The 15,533-nt window shown below is 38.9% G+C and overlaps 1 protein-coding gene across 17 annotated transcripts in view; it reads left to right on the forward strand.

Moving 5' to 3' along the window:
• The first annotated feature begins 2,334 nt into the window (after nt 1-2,334).
• The window catches only part of Syx4 (Syntaxin 4), a 62,662-nt gene continuing 49,463 nt past the window's right edge, over nt 2,335-15,533 (forward strand). For 2 of the 17 annotated variants that reach the window (XM_067784182.1, XM_067784197.1), the window contains exons 1-2: nt 6,961-7,300; nt 11,528-11,799. In XM_067784182.1, the coding sequence (XP_067640283.1) occupies nt 11,767-11,799 (33 nt within the window). In that variant the 5' untranslated portion in view covers nt 6,961-7,300; nt 11,528-11,766. The other 15 variants (XM_067784198.1, XM_067784200.1, XM_067784196.1 and 12 more) reach the window with 14 other exon arrangements.

A 15,533-nucleotide genomic window follows, 5' to 3' on the forward strand; every position in this document is an offset into this window, starting at 1 on the left:
TATCGGCGAACTGGGTTGCCAAAAATGTTGCAACGTTAAAAAGCTTTGAAAGGCTTTGAAGAGATTTACAAGGTATAATCGAAACAGCTGTCGCCTTGTACGTCCTGATGTCACGTTGCTTAAATTTTTCCCAAATTATTAAATAATATATAAAATTAAAAATTGCTTGTAATAAATGTTTTCATACATTTAAAGCGATACGGGCAATCCTCGGTTAACTCATATAAGTAGACAACATTTGGTTAATTCGTTGTAGTTCTATAAATAGAGCAAAAGCAACAACAAATATCAAGTTTCTCTGAAAACCGCCTTACAAACATGCATAACTTCAACACATAACTACATACGAATTATGTGATGTGTAGAAGATAATATATGCGAAAGAAGGCAATTGGGAAAAACTTTACAACAACTAAGGCATGACGTAGCTGAATGCGTTTATAACCATTTCAACTATCGTAGGAGTGCGGGTTCGACTCCCACTACCGGGAGAAAAGGCTTTGAGGCGCGATAACCTCCGAAGAGATCTAAGGCCGAGCTTCCCTTCCAATTTGAAGCCAGAGAAGTAGAAAATAGTTCTAAAAGAAGAATATTCAAAGTACAAAAAGTTGGGGCAATCTCCATTTGTTGCATTTTAGAATTTAATTTAATTAAACAATTAAAAATAACTGTTTGCTTTCTTGGATTTTTTTACCTCACCGTGAAAGGACGGATCCCACCGGTGATTATGATATATGCAAAATCGAAAATATGTATTGTTATTGTACAAGTATTGCAGAATGACGACAATATGAGTCTGTGCTGGTAACGGTCTGCGATGGGTATAATCGAAACAGATGTCGCCTTGTCCGTCCTGATGTCACGTTGTTTATGTTTCCCAAATTATTAAATAAGTTAAAAAGCTTGTTTGGCAATTAGGAAAACGGTGAAGTTACCAGTAATTTATTATGGCTTTTTTTTTTTTTTTTTTTTTGTGGCTTGTTTTTATTATGGCTGCAAGCCATGAAACAAACTATGACTCATGATTTGGGTTAATTTTTATATAGAATGAAATAAAAATTTTCTCACTAGAGATAAAACAGAAAGATGTTTTCTAAGAGTGCAAAATTTTTCGCAGTTTTACTATATGGCCCTGGACCTTTCATCCAAAGTTTAATTCCGACTGTCCCAAGCACTGACCTGAAACTCTTGCACAGTGTAATAAAACGCAACAAAAAAGTACGTATTTGAAGAAAATAATCTTGCAAAGCTTAATTCTACAGAAATATACAAAAACTCAGCTACAGACATATGCCACCTTCCCTACCGCTTGCAGCGAAATACATGAAAGTAAGCAAGACTGATGAAATCTCAGATGACTGGAGCATATCGGGAGGTTGGCTGTTTGGAGGTGGTCGAGAAAAGGCTAGTGTTTGCGGTATGAAAGGGATTTTCTTAAAATATTTCAAGCAATAGTATATACTTTTTTACGTAAATATATATCTACATTATACTGAATATACACGTAACTCAGCGTACCGCTTCAAAGCTTGGCGGTCATCGCGAAAGTGCAGTTAACACATATTTGCCAACGAACGTCGCGACGTCAAAGTGGCAGAGAACAATTAAGATAGGTAGCTAACCGGTTCTATACACATGCTTGTGCTACATACAAACATGCATACATACATATGCAGGGTGGTTCCGATATCAGTATGAAAACAAGGCTCTAGATTTATCAGAGTTTCGCTTCTCTAAGCAACCAATAGAGTTGTTATACACAAAAGAAAACATTAAGTATTTATTGGGTTTTCACAACTTCAGCCATCACATCAAGGGACCTGATTACTTCGGCAAGAGATTGCGCAATGTTCGTATAGAGTATTGACGTCGGCATGTGTTTTTATTAGATATTGTTATGGTCCTCTCCCTAATATAGATTCTCCACTGCTGAGGGCGTTTGAGCTTCATCAAAATTTGTTGCAGGTGATGTCATCAAAGATCCAAATTATACCAACAATCCATTAACCAATAAGCTCCTGGAAAGCGAATATCGACACGTTGTTCTTTGGCAGACCGCCGAGACCACGACAAAGGAAAATTAGAGTTCACAACACAAATGCAGCTACATTAGCAAAATCGTGTTCCATAATTTATAGCTTACATAAATAGGAAAGTCTGATCTTGCGACTGAATACACAATATTCCAAAAAAAAGTAACTGCTTGTCTTTTTAAAATTACTTTTTGAAGCACCCTTTTGTGCAGTACAAAGTTTGTTGTTATTAAGCCAGCTAGCTATTTCAGTAAAGACTTAACTAGAGCGAGCTGGAAAAATTTTTAAGTACATTTCTTAAAAGCAAAAATGGAACTACAATAATAATAAACAAAAAAATTACATGAGAAACTCGCTGGTATGTACTTGAAAAAGTGTTACTACTTGGAAAGAATTGTGAAGCCAAAATTTGAAAAAAGGTCAAATGAATGTTATTTTTTACTTTTCACTTACAGCAGCGAACGAAAAAATAGCGGTGGCAGTGTTTTTCAAGTTTCGTCAGTTAAATTTTGTTTTACAATTTTGGGACAAAATAATAAAATTACATAATTATACTTTAAAAAAACTAAGCCACGGGTTTTCAGTACAAGTTCAACTCAGTTTCTCAGTTTAATTACGCTTAAACTTATTCTGTTTTCAGTCTACTTTAACTGAAGTTTAAGCTGAGCTTAAGTGGCGGTTCTGGCAGAGTTAAAATCTAGTTCACCTATCAGTTATTTGCGTTCGTTCGAAATGGCGTCGAATATACCCAGCAAGCATTTGTGTTTGAGTACCATTAGAGCTCATGTTGATAACTAGCATACCTCTAAAATCTCAAGAGTTGTTACGAAACAGTGGCTCAACTTGAGAATCATAGTGTAATCAGCAAAAGAGGAATTTTTTATAAAACGAAAAATGCTATGACTTAAGTTGAAAAATGATAGTTCCCAACTTGTGCTTATTTGACTGGACTCAAGTGTAAGATTCCAATACTACAGTAATTTCACGAAAATAAAATTAAATATATATGATTTATTTTTGATAAACCACGCTTCATTACTGCTATTAATCAGGTATTTATTTCTCACAATAAATAGCTGTTGGCTTTTGGTTGGTGGTACCACCTTGGAGATTTTTTTTTTAAATTCACCTCAACTCGATATCCAATGTAGTATATCAACTGAAGAAACGTGTTGAATGTTCATTTGAGTACTGTACATTTCTCAAAATCTCCGTAAGGTTGGATAATAATTCGAAAATATTAATGACGTTGGAGATCAACTCGGAAATTTTTAATTTTACAAAATTTCTCAAAGGCTGGATAGTGATCGGAGAATGAAGTTGCATATCAACTCGAGAACTATTTGGTTTAAAAATAATTAAAGAATGGTGTTGGATATCACTTACGGAACTAAATATATTTCGCTGGAGAATTTTTTTTTCATGTTTGTTGGGTAAACAAAATCCAGCTGTTGCCGTAAACAAATTATCTAGATAATAAAGAAAACCAATGTTGCCGCACAAAGAAGGATACCCCAAAGACGGCCTTAAACTGTGACTGGAAAACGGCTCAGTAGTTTAACTGTAGTTTAAATTTGGCTAGAGTTTAAGCAAACTTAGTTCAAGCTTAGTCTAACAAACTACTGAAAACCCGCGCCTAAACAACACGCCGTAGCACAGAGGTTCGTCTATCCGCTATTAAGCACAATTCGTTTTGTAGCGAGTTATTTAACCACTGCCTTCTTCAGTAATTGGCGCTAGATGGGTCTCTTTGCGCGCCTAACCTAAAGAGTTACAATCATACAAGTGAAGCTAATATAAGCGTGTTAAAAAAACAAAGACGCGAACCCGGCTTAATAAAAGACAAAAAGATAATAATAAAATAAATGTAAGGCGCGATAAACTCCGAAGAGATCTAAGGCCGAGCTTCTCTTCCAATTTGCGTAGTGCTCCTCTTGATTTTCCCTACAAATTGGCCGGACGGGACCTACATGTTTTATGCCGACTCCGAACAGCATCTGCAAGGCAGATGAGTTTTCACTGAGAGCTTTTCATGGCAGAAATACACCCGGAGCGCTTGCCAAACACTGCCGAGGGGCGACCCCGCTTAGAAAAATTTTCTTCTAATTGAAAAACCTTATTTCTGAAATTTTGATGTTGCTTTGCCCGTGGTGTGAACCCAGGGCATACGGTGTGGTAGGCGGAGCACGCTACTATCACACCACATTGGCTTCTGTAAATAGAACAAAGGGAACCAATTCTTAAACCGCCAACAAAAAAGCGTAGCTTTGGTACATGCTAACATACAAAGTATAACTGTCCAAATCTATGCAAACGAGGCAATTTCAAATAGTTGCACGACAACAAAGGCATAGCTTTGGCTTAATATCTTTTTTAACAGCTCAATTATCGCTAGAGTGCGGGTACAAGGTATTATCGAAACAGCTGTCGCCTTGTTCTTCCTGATGTCAAGTCGTTAAAATGTTTACCTTCTTTTCCATTATCAAGGTGACTTGAACTATGTGTAAGGTTTCATGTTTACAGCTCAGTGTGTAGTTACTTAAAACCCGATAGCAAGATTACAGAATTCTAAATGGACTTTTCAGCACCTCTAATTATCTCGATCCCTGTCCCATCTAAAAAATTCTTTTATACTGAAAATTACAACCTTATAAAGGCCGGAAACTGGAAAGCAAAATTTCATAGTTCGGATCATTTTTTTTTTTATTTTCGCGGTTTCTGGACAGCCTAGCAAATTTTTTCCACAATGATCTAGATCTACGGGAAGTTACTCAAATAGCGGTCACAAGATACCACATGTTATAAATGGACTTTTACATATCTCTAAATATATCGATCCTTGACCCATTGATACAAGTATTTAATCCTAAATAATACAACGTAATCTAGAAAACTCGTTTAGCCTAAATACTATAAACTTATAGAGTCAACGTTTCAGATCTCTGAGTTGTTAGGAAGTCCCTTAAAACTCGACGCAAAAGTTCAAAGTTCGGACTTTTTTTAAATTTTCACGATCCCTGGTTCACCTATAAAAGTTTTTTTGTCCTCACGGTAAATTGTCAGCGAGTTCCGATGTGTGTTCCAAGTTTCAAGATTCTAGCTTTACGGGAAGTAACTAAAAGATGGATTGCAAGCAAGACTCTCCAATTTTGTATGGAAATTGGCGGAAAAGCTTCACACGAAACTAATAAAAAGGAAATAGTAAAAGCAATGCGGAAATCGTTGCTTAAAAATATGAGTTCTACTTTTCTCGGTACTTTCAAAATTAAAACTACGAACTTTCAAAATTGAAACTATAGAATTCTGGAAAGAGAAAGCATTCGATAAAATTTTACAAAAATTTCGGTGGAGTTTTGTAGCCCAACTAGTTTTAGGAGCAGACTTTCTATTAATTAACTTGGATTTCGAGACCCTGTGGGAGGATACGGATAGTGTATGGATGGATGAAACTCCACCCACGCATTCCGGAGCCTTTTGGTTATGGCACGTCTTATGTACAAATACAATTTTATTTAAAAAAAAAAAATAACATTAATTAGAACTTCTTGCATAGCCACCTTCGGACGCGCTACGCCATCCACAGACAAGGCCCAAACACATTCGACTTTTGCGTCGTTTTGGCGCTGACGTCAATTTGAAATGGCGCACGTTGAATGCTTAGGAGAGCGCCATTTTAAATTCGACAGTAGGAGCAATATATTATGAGCAGAGTTGAGATAATCTTACTCAAAAAATTCTCCGAATACACTGCGAAAGATCTTATCGTGCAAATCTTTCTCGGCCTTTGAACACAAGGCATAAATTAAATATTAAAATTAGATTTATGTCATTTTCGAAACTAACGGCCCACAAAAGCAAAAAAAGAAAATATTTCAAAAGCATCAGGGTGCGAAAATGCAATTTAAACTACTTTTGCGTATTATTAAACTGAGTTTATATCACAGGAGCACTTCGTACTGTGCGCCGCGCTTATGTAATACGATCGCTACCATATTCAATAAGCCACTTAAAAAAGCTACATTTAGTCATTCACTCATCTCTGTATTATAGGTTCTAATAAAGTACGCTCAAAATACGAGCGCAGAGTCAAAGTTTCTTTATTTGCTGTTGTGCTAAAATACTTTCAATTGTAATGCGCGTTTAACAATACAAATCAATAATAAGTCCATCGGGATGCAGGTGGGGCGCTTAAGAAATACGAAGTTTAATTTATTTAGAACGATGGTGAGCGCTATAGCTGGAAGGCAATCAAAAAGTTCTATACATCTTTATGTTTAAACACGCGCTCCCGCAATTTGCTGCGCGCTAGTTGCGTTTTCCATCGCGCGCCCTTGATATAGTCATCGTATGCTGCGCGCTCCAGTAAATGTTCTTTGTATATCACTTTGCGCTAGTCATATCATATCAGCAAACACAAAATAAATAACAACAACAACAACTACAAGGAGTCGTATTGTGAAAAGAGCAACGACTCACATACAAATGTGAGTGCGCGCTGCAAACAGTAGCGCACAGAACACAATTATAAAAAGAAAACTTCAAAAGCCTGTGATTACCGCAAAAAAACATGAAAATATTTAATGCGCTACTATTCATTGCGCTGCGCCTATCATTCGCGCGTACGCTGACACATCAACGCCGACCGCATGCATTATCTACAATACATAACCTTTACTGTTCACATTCGTATCATATATTTTATAATTGACGCCGCTTTTTCTGCTAAGCGCTTGAAAGCCGGGCTGGCGGCGCGCAATCAAAACCATATTCAATGTGTAATCTGAAGTGATCGTATCATTCGCAACAGCAGCGCTATCGAGTAACAACCGCGTTGCGCTCATAGCGTTCAGTACATTTCTTATTTTTTAAGTGTCTCCTATCAAAAAGCCATACCAACATAGCAAAAATTATTCATTTCAAGGTATCATTTGCAATATATGAAAATAGTAGCGCGCACGCTTATCAAATCAATGCTACATATATGCATATCGATGTGTGTTGTGTGTAGACAACGCGCGTTAATTAATCTTAGCATCGCGCCGTAAGCCCGACCGCGAAGGCAGGTTAGCGCAAGAGGTTAGATGTTAATGCGCCCGTTCGAAAGACGCGAGAGAAACTTTAAGTGAATAATCATCCCAAGGTAGTCTGTAGTAAGCTGTAGCAACCAGCGCATAGCGCGGATCGCGAATTGATGTTAAGTGGATCGTGGCGGTGATCGCGCGAACGTGCCAAATCTCTTAGAAGCTTCGTTGCGGATGACGCGCGAGGTAGTTGTGCTAAATATAGTTTAAGATTAGAAATACGCAATTTATTGAAAGTGAAATTTATTAAAAAGGTTTAGTAAAACCTAAAAAAAATCTTAATGTGCGCGCTTAAAATGGAGTAAAAATGTAGAAACTTCGAAGGTGCAGTCATTTAGAAAAAAACACAGAATATTTTAATAAACAAAGAATCGGCATAATTTAAGGCCAGTCAGCTGATTCATGCTGATGATGATCAAGTTCATATAAATTTTACCACCTGCTGTCATACTAAATAAGTGCAGAGCTTGTAAATACGTGTGTATATAGCTATGAATCTTCTTATAAATGTTTATGAGGGTGTTTCAGTTAGTAAGAATAAAATACGCACATAAGTCTTGTATTAGGTCAGGTGTGACACAACTAATATAACAACAATAACAACGCTACTTGAAATTAAAGCGACAGTTTCTCAATAACAACAAAAACCAACGAATAGTTATACAAATGCCTAGATACCCCTTACAACTCACATAGCTCTTATCAGCAGTGCGGTTATTCAAGCAAACATATGTAAATGAGGCGTTCCATGTCCACTAATTCTGCCTATGAACTTTGCGTCACAGATTTCGCTGAAATTCTTCACCTTTAGACAATGACTTCTATGATTCAGCCAATACATTCGAAGTTATGTATTTTTGAAATTGTCGGGAGAAGCGACATAAGAAATGTGCCGCAGCCGCTAAGCAGATAACTCCATACAGTAAATAAGCTGAACAGGGACAATGTCGTCGGGTCCTGCACACCTAACTCTTTGCTAAGTGAGGGGTACACTTGCAGCCTGCGTTGGTGCAGGTGCGGCGGCCGCCGGGTTGTGGTGGTAGCGTGCTCCGCCTACCACACCGATTAAGAAAATTCATAGGAAATCACATATTACAACTACGTCCCCTAAGCTCGGAATCTCACAGGACTTTGAGGTGTTCATTGTGTACGGAGCCCACTGGAAAACAGGCAATCCTTATATTGACCCTGACTCAGAGATCTGGTTCACAGATGGATCGAAATTTGATGACGGAAGAACGGGAGCTGGTATCTATGGGCCGAACTTCAAGAAATCGATACCAATTGGATGCTACCCCATCATATTTCAGGCAGAAATCCATGCAATAGAAGTTTGTGGTAAAGAATGTCTACGAAGAGGCTCATCTTCGCAGAGCATCTTCATTATGTTGGACAGCCAGGCCCTGTATGCCTTGCAATCCTACACAATTATATCTAATCTACAGCACGCTTCTTCCCGGCCGGTAGAACACCTGAAATAATACACATTTTCCAGCGTAGCCTGCAAACCTGGCAAGAGAGCGGTATCTTTTATGGTTATATACGGTTGGTAAATGAACACAAAAGTGCCAAATGGAAATAGCATCCAAAGAGCTGTAACCTCTCTGCCCGGTCTCGGTAAATTGTGGTCAACCGTCAAGTCCTTGTCTAACACGAAAAAAATACAACACAAAAATATTAATCACCTTCGGCCATAAAATTCTATCGAACTCGAAGAAATGCGCGAGCGCTTTCTGCCCGCAATTTGTAATGCATCCTTCAGCATACAAAGCTAGACGTCGTCATTATAAAGGCCAAGCCTTCCAAGTCAATATGCCCAGACGGTATAGCCATGACAATGCTTAAACACCTTGGGTAAGCTACCTGGCGCACGTTTTCAACTTGTCGTTGCAGTCCACTACTAAAGCCAGAAAAGCCAGCTAACGAAGATGAGTCATATCGACCGATATCACTCCTTTCGCATGGCTAGCAGATTGGAAACCGTGCTGCCACAAATTATCTGAAACCTTAAACACTAGCAGAACTAAAAAGAGAGTGCCACAGGCTAGTGTCCTATCCCCACTTCTGTTTAATTTATACATATCAAAGCTGCCTTCCCCACAAAAAGGAGTTTCTATCATTTCCTATGCCGACGACTGCACGATAAGGGCAACAGGACCCGGTCCTCGTAATTAATTCCTAAAATAAATAGCTATATCCCAGTCTTTATGCTTTCTTTACCTCGCGCGACCTGGCGCTATCACTGACCAAGTCCACGAACATCCTGTTTACCACGTAGAAGGAAAAGATGACGCAAATATTGGACGTTCACGTCGATGACATTACGCTACCGACTGGCAGTCACCCAAAGATCTTGGGAGTAACGTTCGATAACACTCTTGCCTTAAAGCCGTATGCCTCCGAAATTGTATCTAAAGTACAAAGCCGCAAGAAAATCCTCAAATCGCTAACCGGCAGCACTTGGGGAAACGATACAGAAACGCTGCCAACAACTTACAAAGCAATTGGCTATGCGTCGCTGGTTTGGTGGTCTGGCCTTAAAAACACATACTGGAGAAGGCTGCAGGCCTGCTAAAATTCTGCACTTAAAACTTTCACGGAATTTCTTTTTATGATCCTTGCACATCATATATGCACATCATGCATAGTGAGGCAAAATAGCACTAGAGCACTACCCACGCAGGCGTTTGATCTAAATAAGCAACAGCTGGCCCTAGACCTAATCCACGCAGAACACCGTAATCACCTTTGCTAGGTCGCGCCCGTTGAACTCCGTTATCATTATACCTATCCAACCCTTGCTGAAGTAGAAAGCAGACTACCAAGGGAGACGCGAGTCACCCTGGCCCAAGTCGGGTTAACCGCCAACGCGGAAAAAACCGTTGTAGTATTATTTACTAGGAGGTATAAGGTCCTTAATTGGACTAAGCCTAAGCTTGGAGGGGTAACCCTGCAAGAAAAATATAGCACAAAGTATCTAGGAGTTATACTAGAGTTGTCGTGGAAACTCCATGTGGAAGAGAGAGCGAAGAAAGCCTCCGCGGCACTTTATGCGTGCAAGAGGATGCTAAGGTGCACGTGTTGCCTATCACCCAAACTCCCTCATTGGGCATTTACGGCAATTGTCAAACCCATACTTTAATATGGGGTTCTTGTTTGGTGGACAGCCACAAGTACGTTTACCAAAAACTTGAGAGGGTATGCAGAATATCAATGATTAGCATAACGGGAGCCTTAAAAACTACCCCAATGGCAACATTGTATGCCATTCTACACATCCTGACTGCAGACCTAACGGCCAAAAACATCGCGTTAGCCAGGACAACAAGGAGTTGCATATGATCCGCCAAGCAGGAAGAGTGTGGACAAAAGCGCGGAACTGCAAAATTCCTAAGATCATGTGCAAAACATACGATATTAGACTCACAAAGTGGCTCATATCTCTGAAGAGAGAAGACTTAAAGCTAACAATGGGCACACTGACTGGACACTGTTTTCTGGTGTTACATGCTTATAAGTTAGGCCTCGTCAGTAACAGCAAATGTAGGAAGTGTGAGCTGCAGGAACAAACGGTTGAGCACGTTCTGTCCTGCGCTCGCCAGTTCAAGACTCCTGCTATTAGGGGCGGTAGAGTTGCCAGATTTCGAGGCAGCAATTGAGCTAGGTCCTAGAAAACTTCAAGTATTTGCCAAGAGGACGAAGTTATTCTATAACATATGTCCTGGCACCTGATTGGGGTTCTTCCGTTTTATCGTCAAACAAATTCTGGTAACACTATGGACACATTCAATCTATGTGAGGTCTTTATTGACCGGCCAGTTCAGTCTAACCTAACCTAACCCTGGCCCAATATTGTTCTGGATATTGTAACAGGATAAACTCTTACTTACACAGAATCAATCCCGACATATATATCTATGAAATGTATGCCCTGCATTTGATATGTCTCCACATGTCACCAACCAGGTTTTCAAATTTTATATGGAACCTACGCATGTATGGTCCAAAGCTGTTGAAAATTAGCAACTACTGAATGGGGCGAAGTACCATTAACACAACAACAACGACTCACGGATAAATTGTATTATTCACACACAGGCACCTAAGAATAAATCTCATCTAAGTACTATTTGAAAAACCATACAAACATTCATATGTATATATACATAAGTATGCATACATACATATATAAATATATATGTACATATATATTTATTTATGTCAAAGTATTTTATCGCGAAAAAGATAACAATATGAACAAAAACAAAAAATGGCAAAAGAAACTTTAAAAAGTATATATGTATATGTAGATACACATGTATGTATGTATATTCAAAAACATAAACACACATACACATACATACATCATGTATATGTCGTAAGATAAAAAGTGTTTTCAAAAAATATTTCTAGTTAAGTCAAAATTTTAAAAATTCCTCTGCTGAAAGGCGAAAATTCGCTGATAAGAAAAACTTTTGACGCAACGCAAAACTAAAGCCAATATCAACAATGAGAAAAAACTTTAGTTCTACAAAAACAAATGAGAAATGATAAAATACGCTCAGTGATAACAAACAAAAGCAACAACAACAAATTATTATATTATTTCATTAGGTACTGACGCTGCTGCATCTACAACAACAACACCAAAAATGGTTAAAGATAGACTGCCTGAGCTGCTACAGGTGAGTATCATTCAAACAACAAATACTTATATACATATGTAAATACAACTCCCACCACACACACACACATACAACAAAGTAAGTTTAAGATTGTAAAGGTGTCAATTGGGAAATGGGAGGGTGAGTTAGAGATAACAGCGGCGAATGGATGTATGTACTTATGTACAGTGCGGAGCAAAGTAATACGACATAATTTCTAAATATTTAGCTATCCAAAATTGGAAAAACTGTTATGCTAACAAAACAGCGTGGTTGAGGAAAATCCTAGCTAGGGGAAATATAGTCTAGCGACTAATAAAGAAAGAGAACGAAGAATGGTTACTTAGTAGTGAAGCATCCCTTGAACCGCTTTACGACGCACATTTTCCATCGGAAGGTGATGCAGAAGATCCAGCAGACAGCACTTACATTTCAATCATGGAGCGTGTAGTGTCGACCTTAATGACTGATAACAAGATTGAATGTTCAGTGAAGACTTTTTATAAATTTAAATCGCCGAGCCCAGGTCTTATATTCCCTGCCATGCTGCAAATCTCGAGTAGAGCGATCGTGGAATGGCTTACATGAATATTTCAAGGGTGGATAACACTGAATCATGTACCCAACTCTTGGAGAAATGCTCTTTTCGTTTTCCTACCAAAGGCGGCGAGGTACAGTTATATGTATCTCAAAGACTACATACACATTAGCTTAACATCATTTATGCTCAAAACCTTTGAGAGTCTGATAGATGTGTAGAACTGTTTTACAAAACACAAGACGCGTACACAAGATCCAAGTTAATAGACACGGCACTGCATAAAGTGGTTATAAAAATAGAGAAAGGCTTGGAATATTAGAAGTACTGACAAGAAGTTTTCTAAGACATTGCCGGGCCTTTCAACACTGTCTCTAAACAGGCGATCATGGGGGGTCCTAAGTACATTGTACTACATTCAGCTCTAGCCAGATGAATCGGCAGCATGCTTAAGAGATTAAGATTACTTCGCAGGGGGCGTTGTATGTAGCCCCAAAATCGGTGGACAGGGCGGGGTATTGTCACCTCTGCTGTGGACGCTGGTCATCACCCAACTGCTCAGACGGTTCGATGTGGGATCCGTCAAATTTACGGCGTACGCAGATGACATTACAGTTACCATAACTGGAAAGTGTCTTCTAATTAGCTCTTTGATGGATCGGGCGCTTCGGGATATACTTACCTGGGCATCTAATTTCGGAATGAGCACCAACGCGGAGCAGACGGATATGGTCTTGTTTACTAGGAGGTATAAGGAGCGTGGTAGGATGGTAGCGTGCTCCACCTACCACTCCGAATACCCTGAGTTCACGTCCCGGGCAAAGCAACATCAAAGTTTTAGAAAGAAGTTGTTAAATTAGAAGAAGATTTTTCGAAGCGGGGTCGCCCTTCGGCAGTGTTTGGCAAGCACTCCGAGTGTGATTCTGACGTGAGAAGTTTCTCAATAAAAACTCATCTGCGTGCAGATGCCATTCGGAGTCGGCATAAAACAAGTAGGTCCCGTCGGGCCATTCGTAGGAAAAGTTAAAAGGACCACGACTTAAATTGGAAGAGAAGCTCGGCCTTAAATGTCTTCGGAGGCTATCACAGCCACCACAGTTGCGGCGTAGCGAAGAACATATCGTGACAACTGCAACGAGACGCCATGCTTGAGCGCAGACCATATGGCCATAGCAGTATAGCGTCATAAAATATTGAACAGACAGACTACCTAGTTCCCTACCTGTGATTCGAGGCGTCTCTTAGCAGCAAGTAGCATAGATCCCATACAGCTTCTAGTAATTTCCTGTCCTAAAGTTATTTAATAATATAAGTCCTAGTTTCTGATAGGGTTTTCAGTTTGGTTCATTCAGTCCTCACGAACTAACCAGTTCAACCTTAAAAAAATATTAATAAATTCTAAGCGCGATAACCTCCGAAGAGATTTTAGGGCAAGCTTCTCTACCAACCTACATGTTTTACGTGGACTCCTAACACCAAAAAATGCTATTAGTCTAGGATGAGGGCACGCTAAGCAGATACTGTGTCATCTTTATAATCACATGGGATCTGTCGGACAGATTCTCTTTGTACCCTTACAGGCATTGTCGGACCGGTATTTTAATCCAGTACGGATCTTGTTGCCGATTCCAATCCCACGACATAGAAAGTGCTATTTGTTTCATAACATACAGCAGTTTCTAGCGTCGTACCTTGGTGTTCAAGGCTGTTAATGAAATCCCTCAGCAAACCCCTTCAATCGAAATAGCCTAACCTGATGGCCGACTTCTTTTATTTAGCTTTCAAGCAAGCGGATCTTCAGGGACCAAACATAGAATATTTGGATGTAAGCGTCGGGATGCAGAATTATCGCCCTAACCATTATCTCTTGAATATCGATCAGAAGCCCTTCACACTTGCGGATCTAAGCAGTTTTTACTGCTGTAAATTTTGTTTACCAGTGTGATCAGTGTCAACCACAAAGTTTTTAAACTGAAAATAAATATTTAAAACGTGACATATAATTTTGATCAGCACTGTATTTTTATATGTGTGTTAAAGTTGTAGGTGAACATTTAATTAGTCGTTCATAAGAGTTTGTGTGCTTCCGCGCTCAGTTCGCCATAACACAGGAAGGGTGGAAGCGCGTGCAAATATATCACACATAAAAACAATAAACCAAAATATGAAAAGAATTACAATGAGCTATAAGAGCACGAGTACAATCAGTAAAACACATTTTGTACTCGCAACTGCTAAAAAATTATGGCTAATAACAGTGTAGACGGCAGTGGTAGACTCAATTTGCGCAGATTTGCTAGCGCCAACGTTAAAGCGGGAGATTTTAAATTTTATTTTTAATTAGCTTTTCTAGGACGAAAACTTAATGAACAAAATTTTGTAATGTTTTTTATTATCTGTTGTGTTTAATACTAGCGAAGATTTAATAGCAACCAGCCGTGTTACTGTTAAATCATTAATACGGTTCACAAGGGATCAGCTGATCTTAGGCTGAGAAAAATTAAGTGTGGGTGAATAAATTAATGAAAACAATTTTTGCTGTGTATGAGTAGATACGTTATGCATGTGTGAAGGCCGTAGCAGTGTTGCACAAGAGTGAGGAAAGCGATTATGCATCTTCGATATATTATCTGTATTTTTTTTACATCCTATAGACGTTTACGCTTAAACTTTATATGAACGTCAAAATTTAAATACACCTCTGAAGTTGCTGCGCATAAAATTTGTACTACTAAATTTCAATACACATTATACTCAGATGTAACTGAAATATGTGTCTATGTTTCACCTCTATACTAATTCTATGTATCACCTCTTAAAAGGGTGCGTGTCCACTATTCATCGCAAGTGATTCAGCTATATGTTATACATTATGGCCACCAGAGGTTTGTGTCTCCGATTTTAGGTACAGCCTATTATGTAGCTAGTTATTTAACCACTGCCGCTAGATGGGTCTTCTAAGCATTATCTAAGCGAGGATAAGCGTTTTTTTTTTTACGCACAAACGTAAACGTATACGCGTGTAAAAAAACACGGCTATTGAGCTACAAATCCAACCATAACCGCCTAAAATACGTAAGCGACAAACGTCCGTTTTGAAGATATATGTAAATAGAGGTTAACGTAGGTATTGTGAGCATCTCCCGTGTGAAGCTCCCACCAACCAGCTACAAAGAAGTCATTCGCCGCCTTTTCTTAACTTTTTTTGCGAAACCAT

The sequence above is a fragment of the Eurosta solidaginis genome, chromosome 4 (assembly GCF_040869045.1).
Source record: "Eurosta solidaginis isolate ZX-2024a chromosome 4, ASM4086904v1, whole genome shotgun sequence".
Taxonomy (NCBI): Eukaryota; Metazoa; Arthropoda; class Insecta; order Diptera; family Tephritidae; genus Eurosta; species Eurosta solidaginis.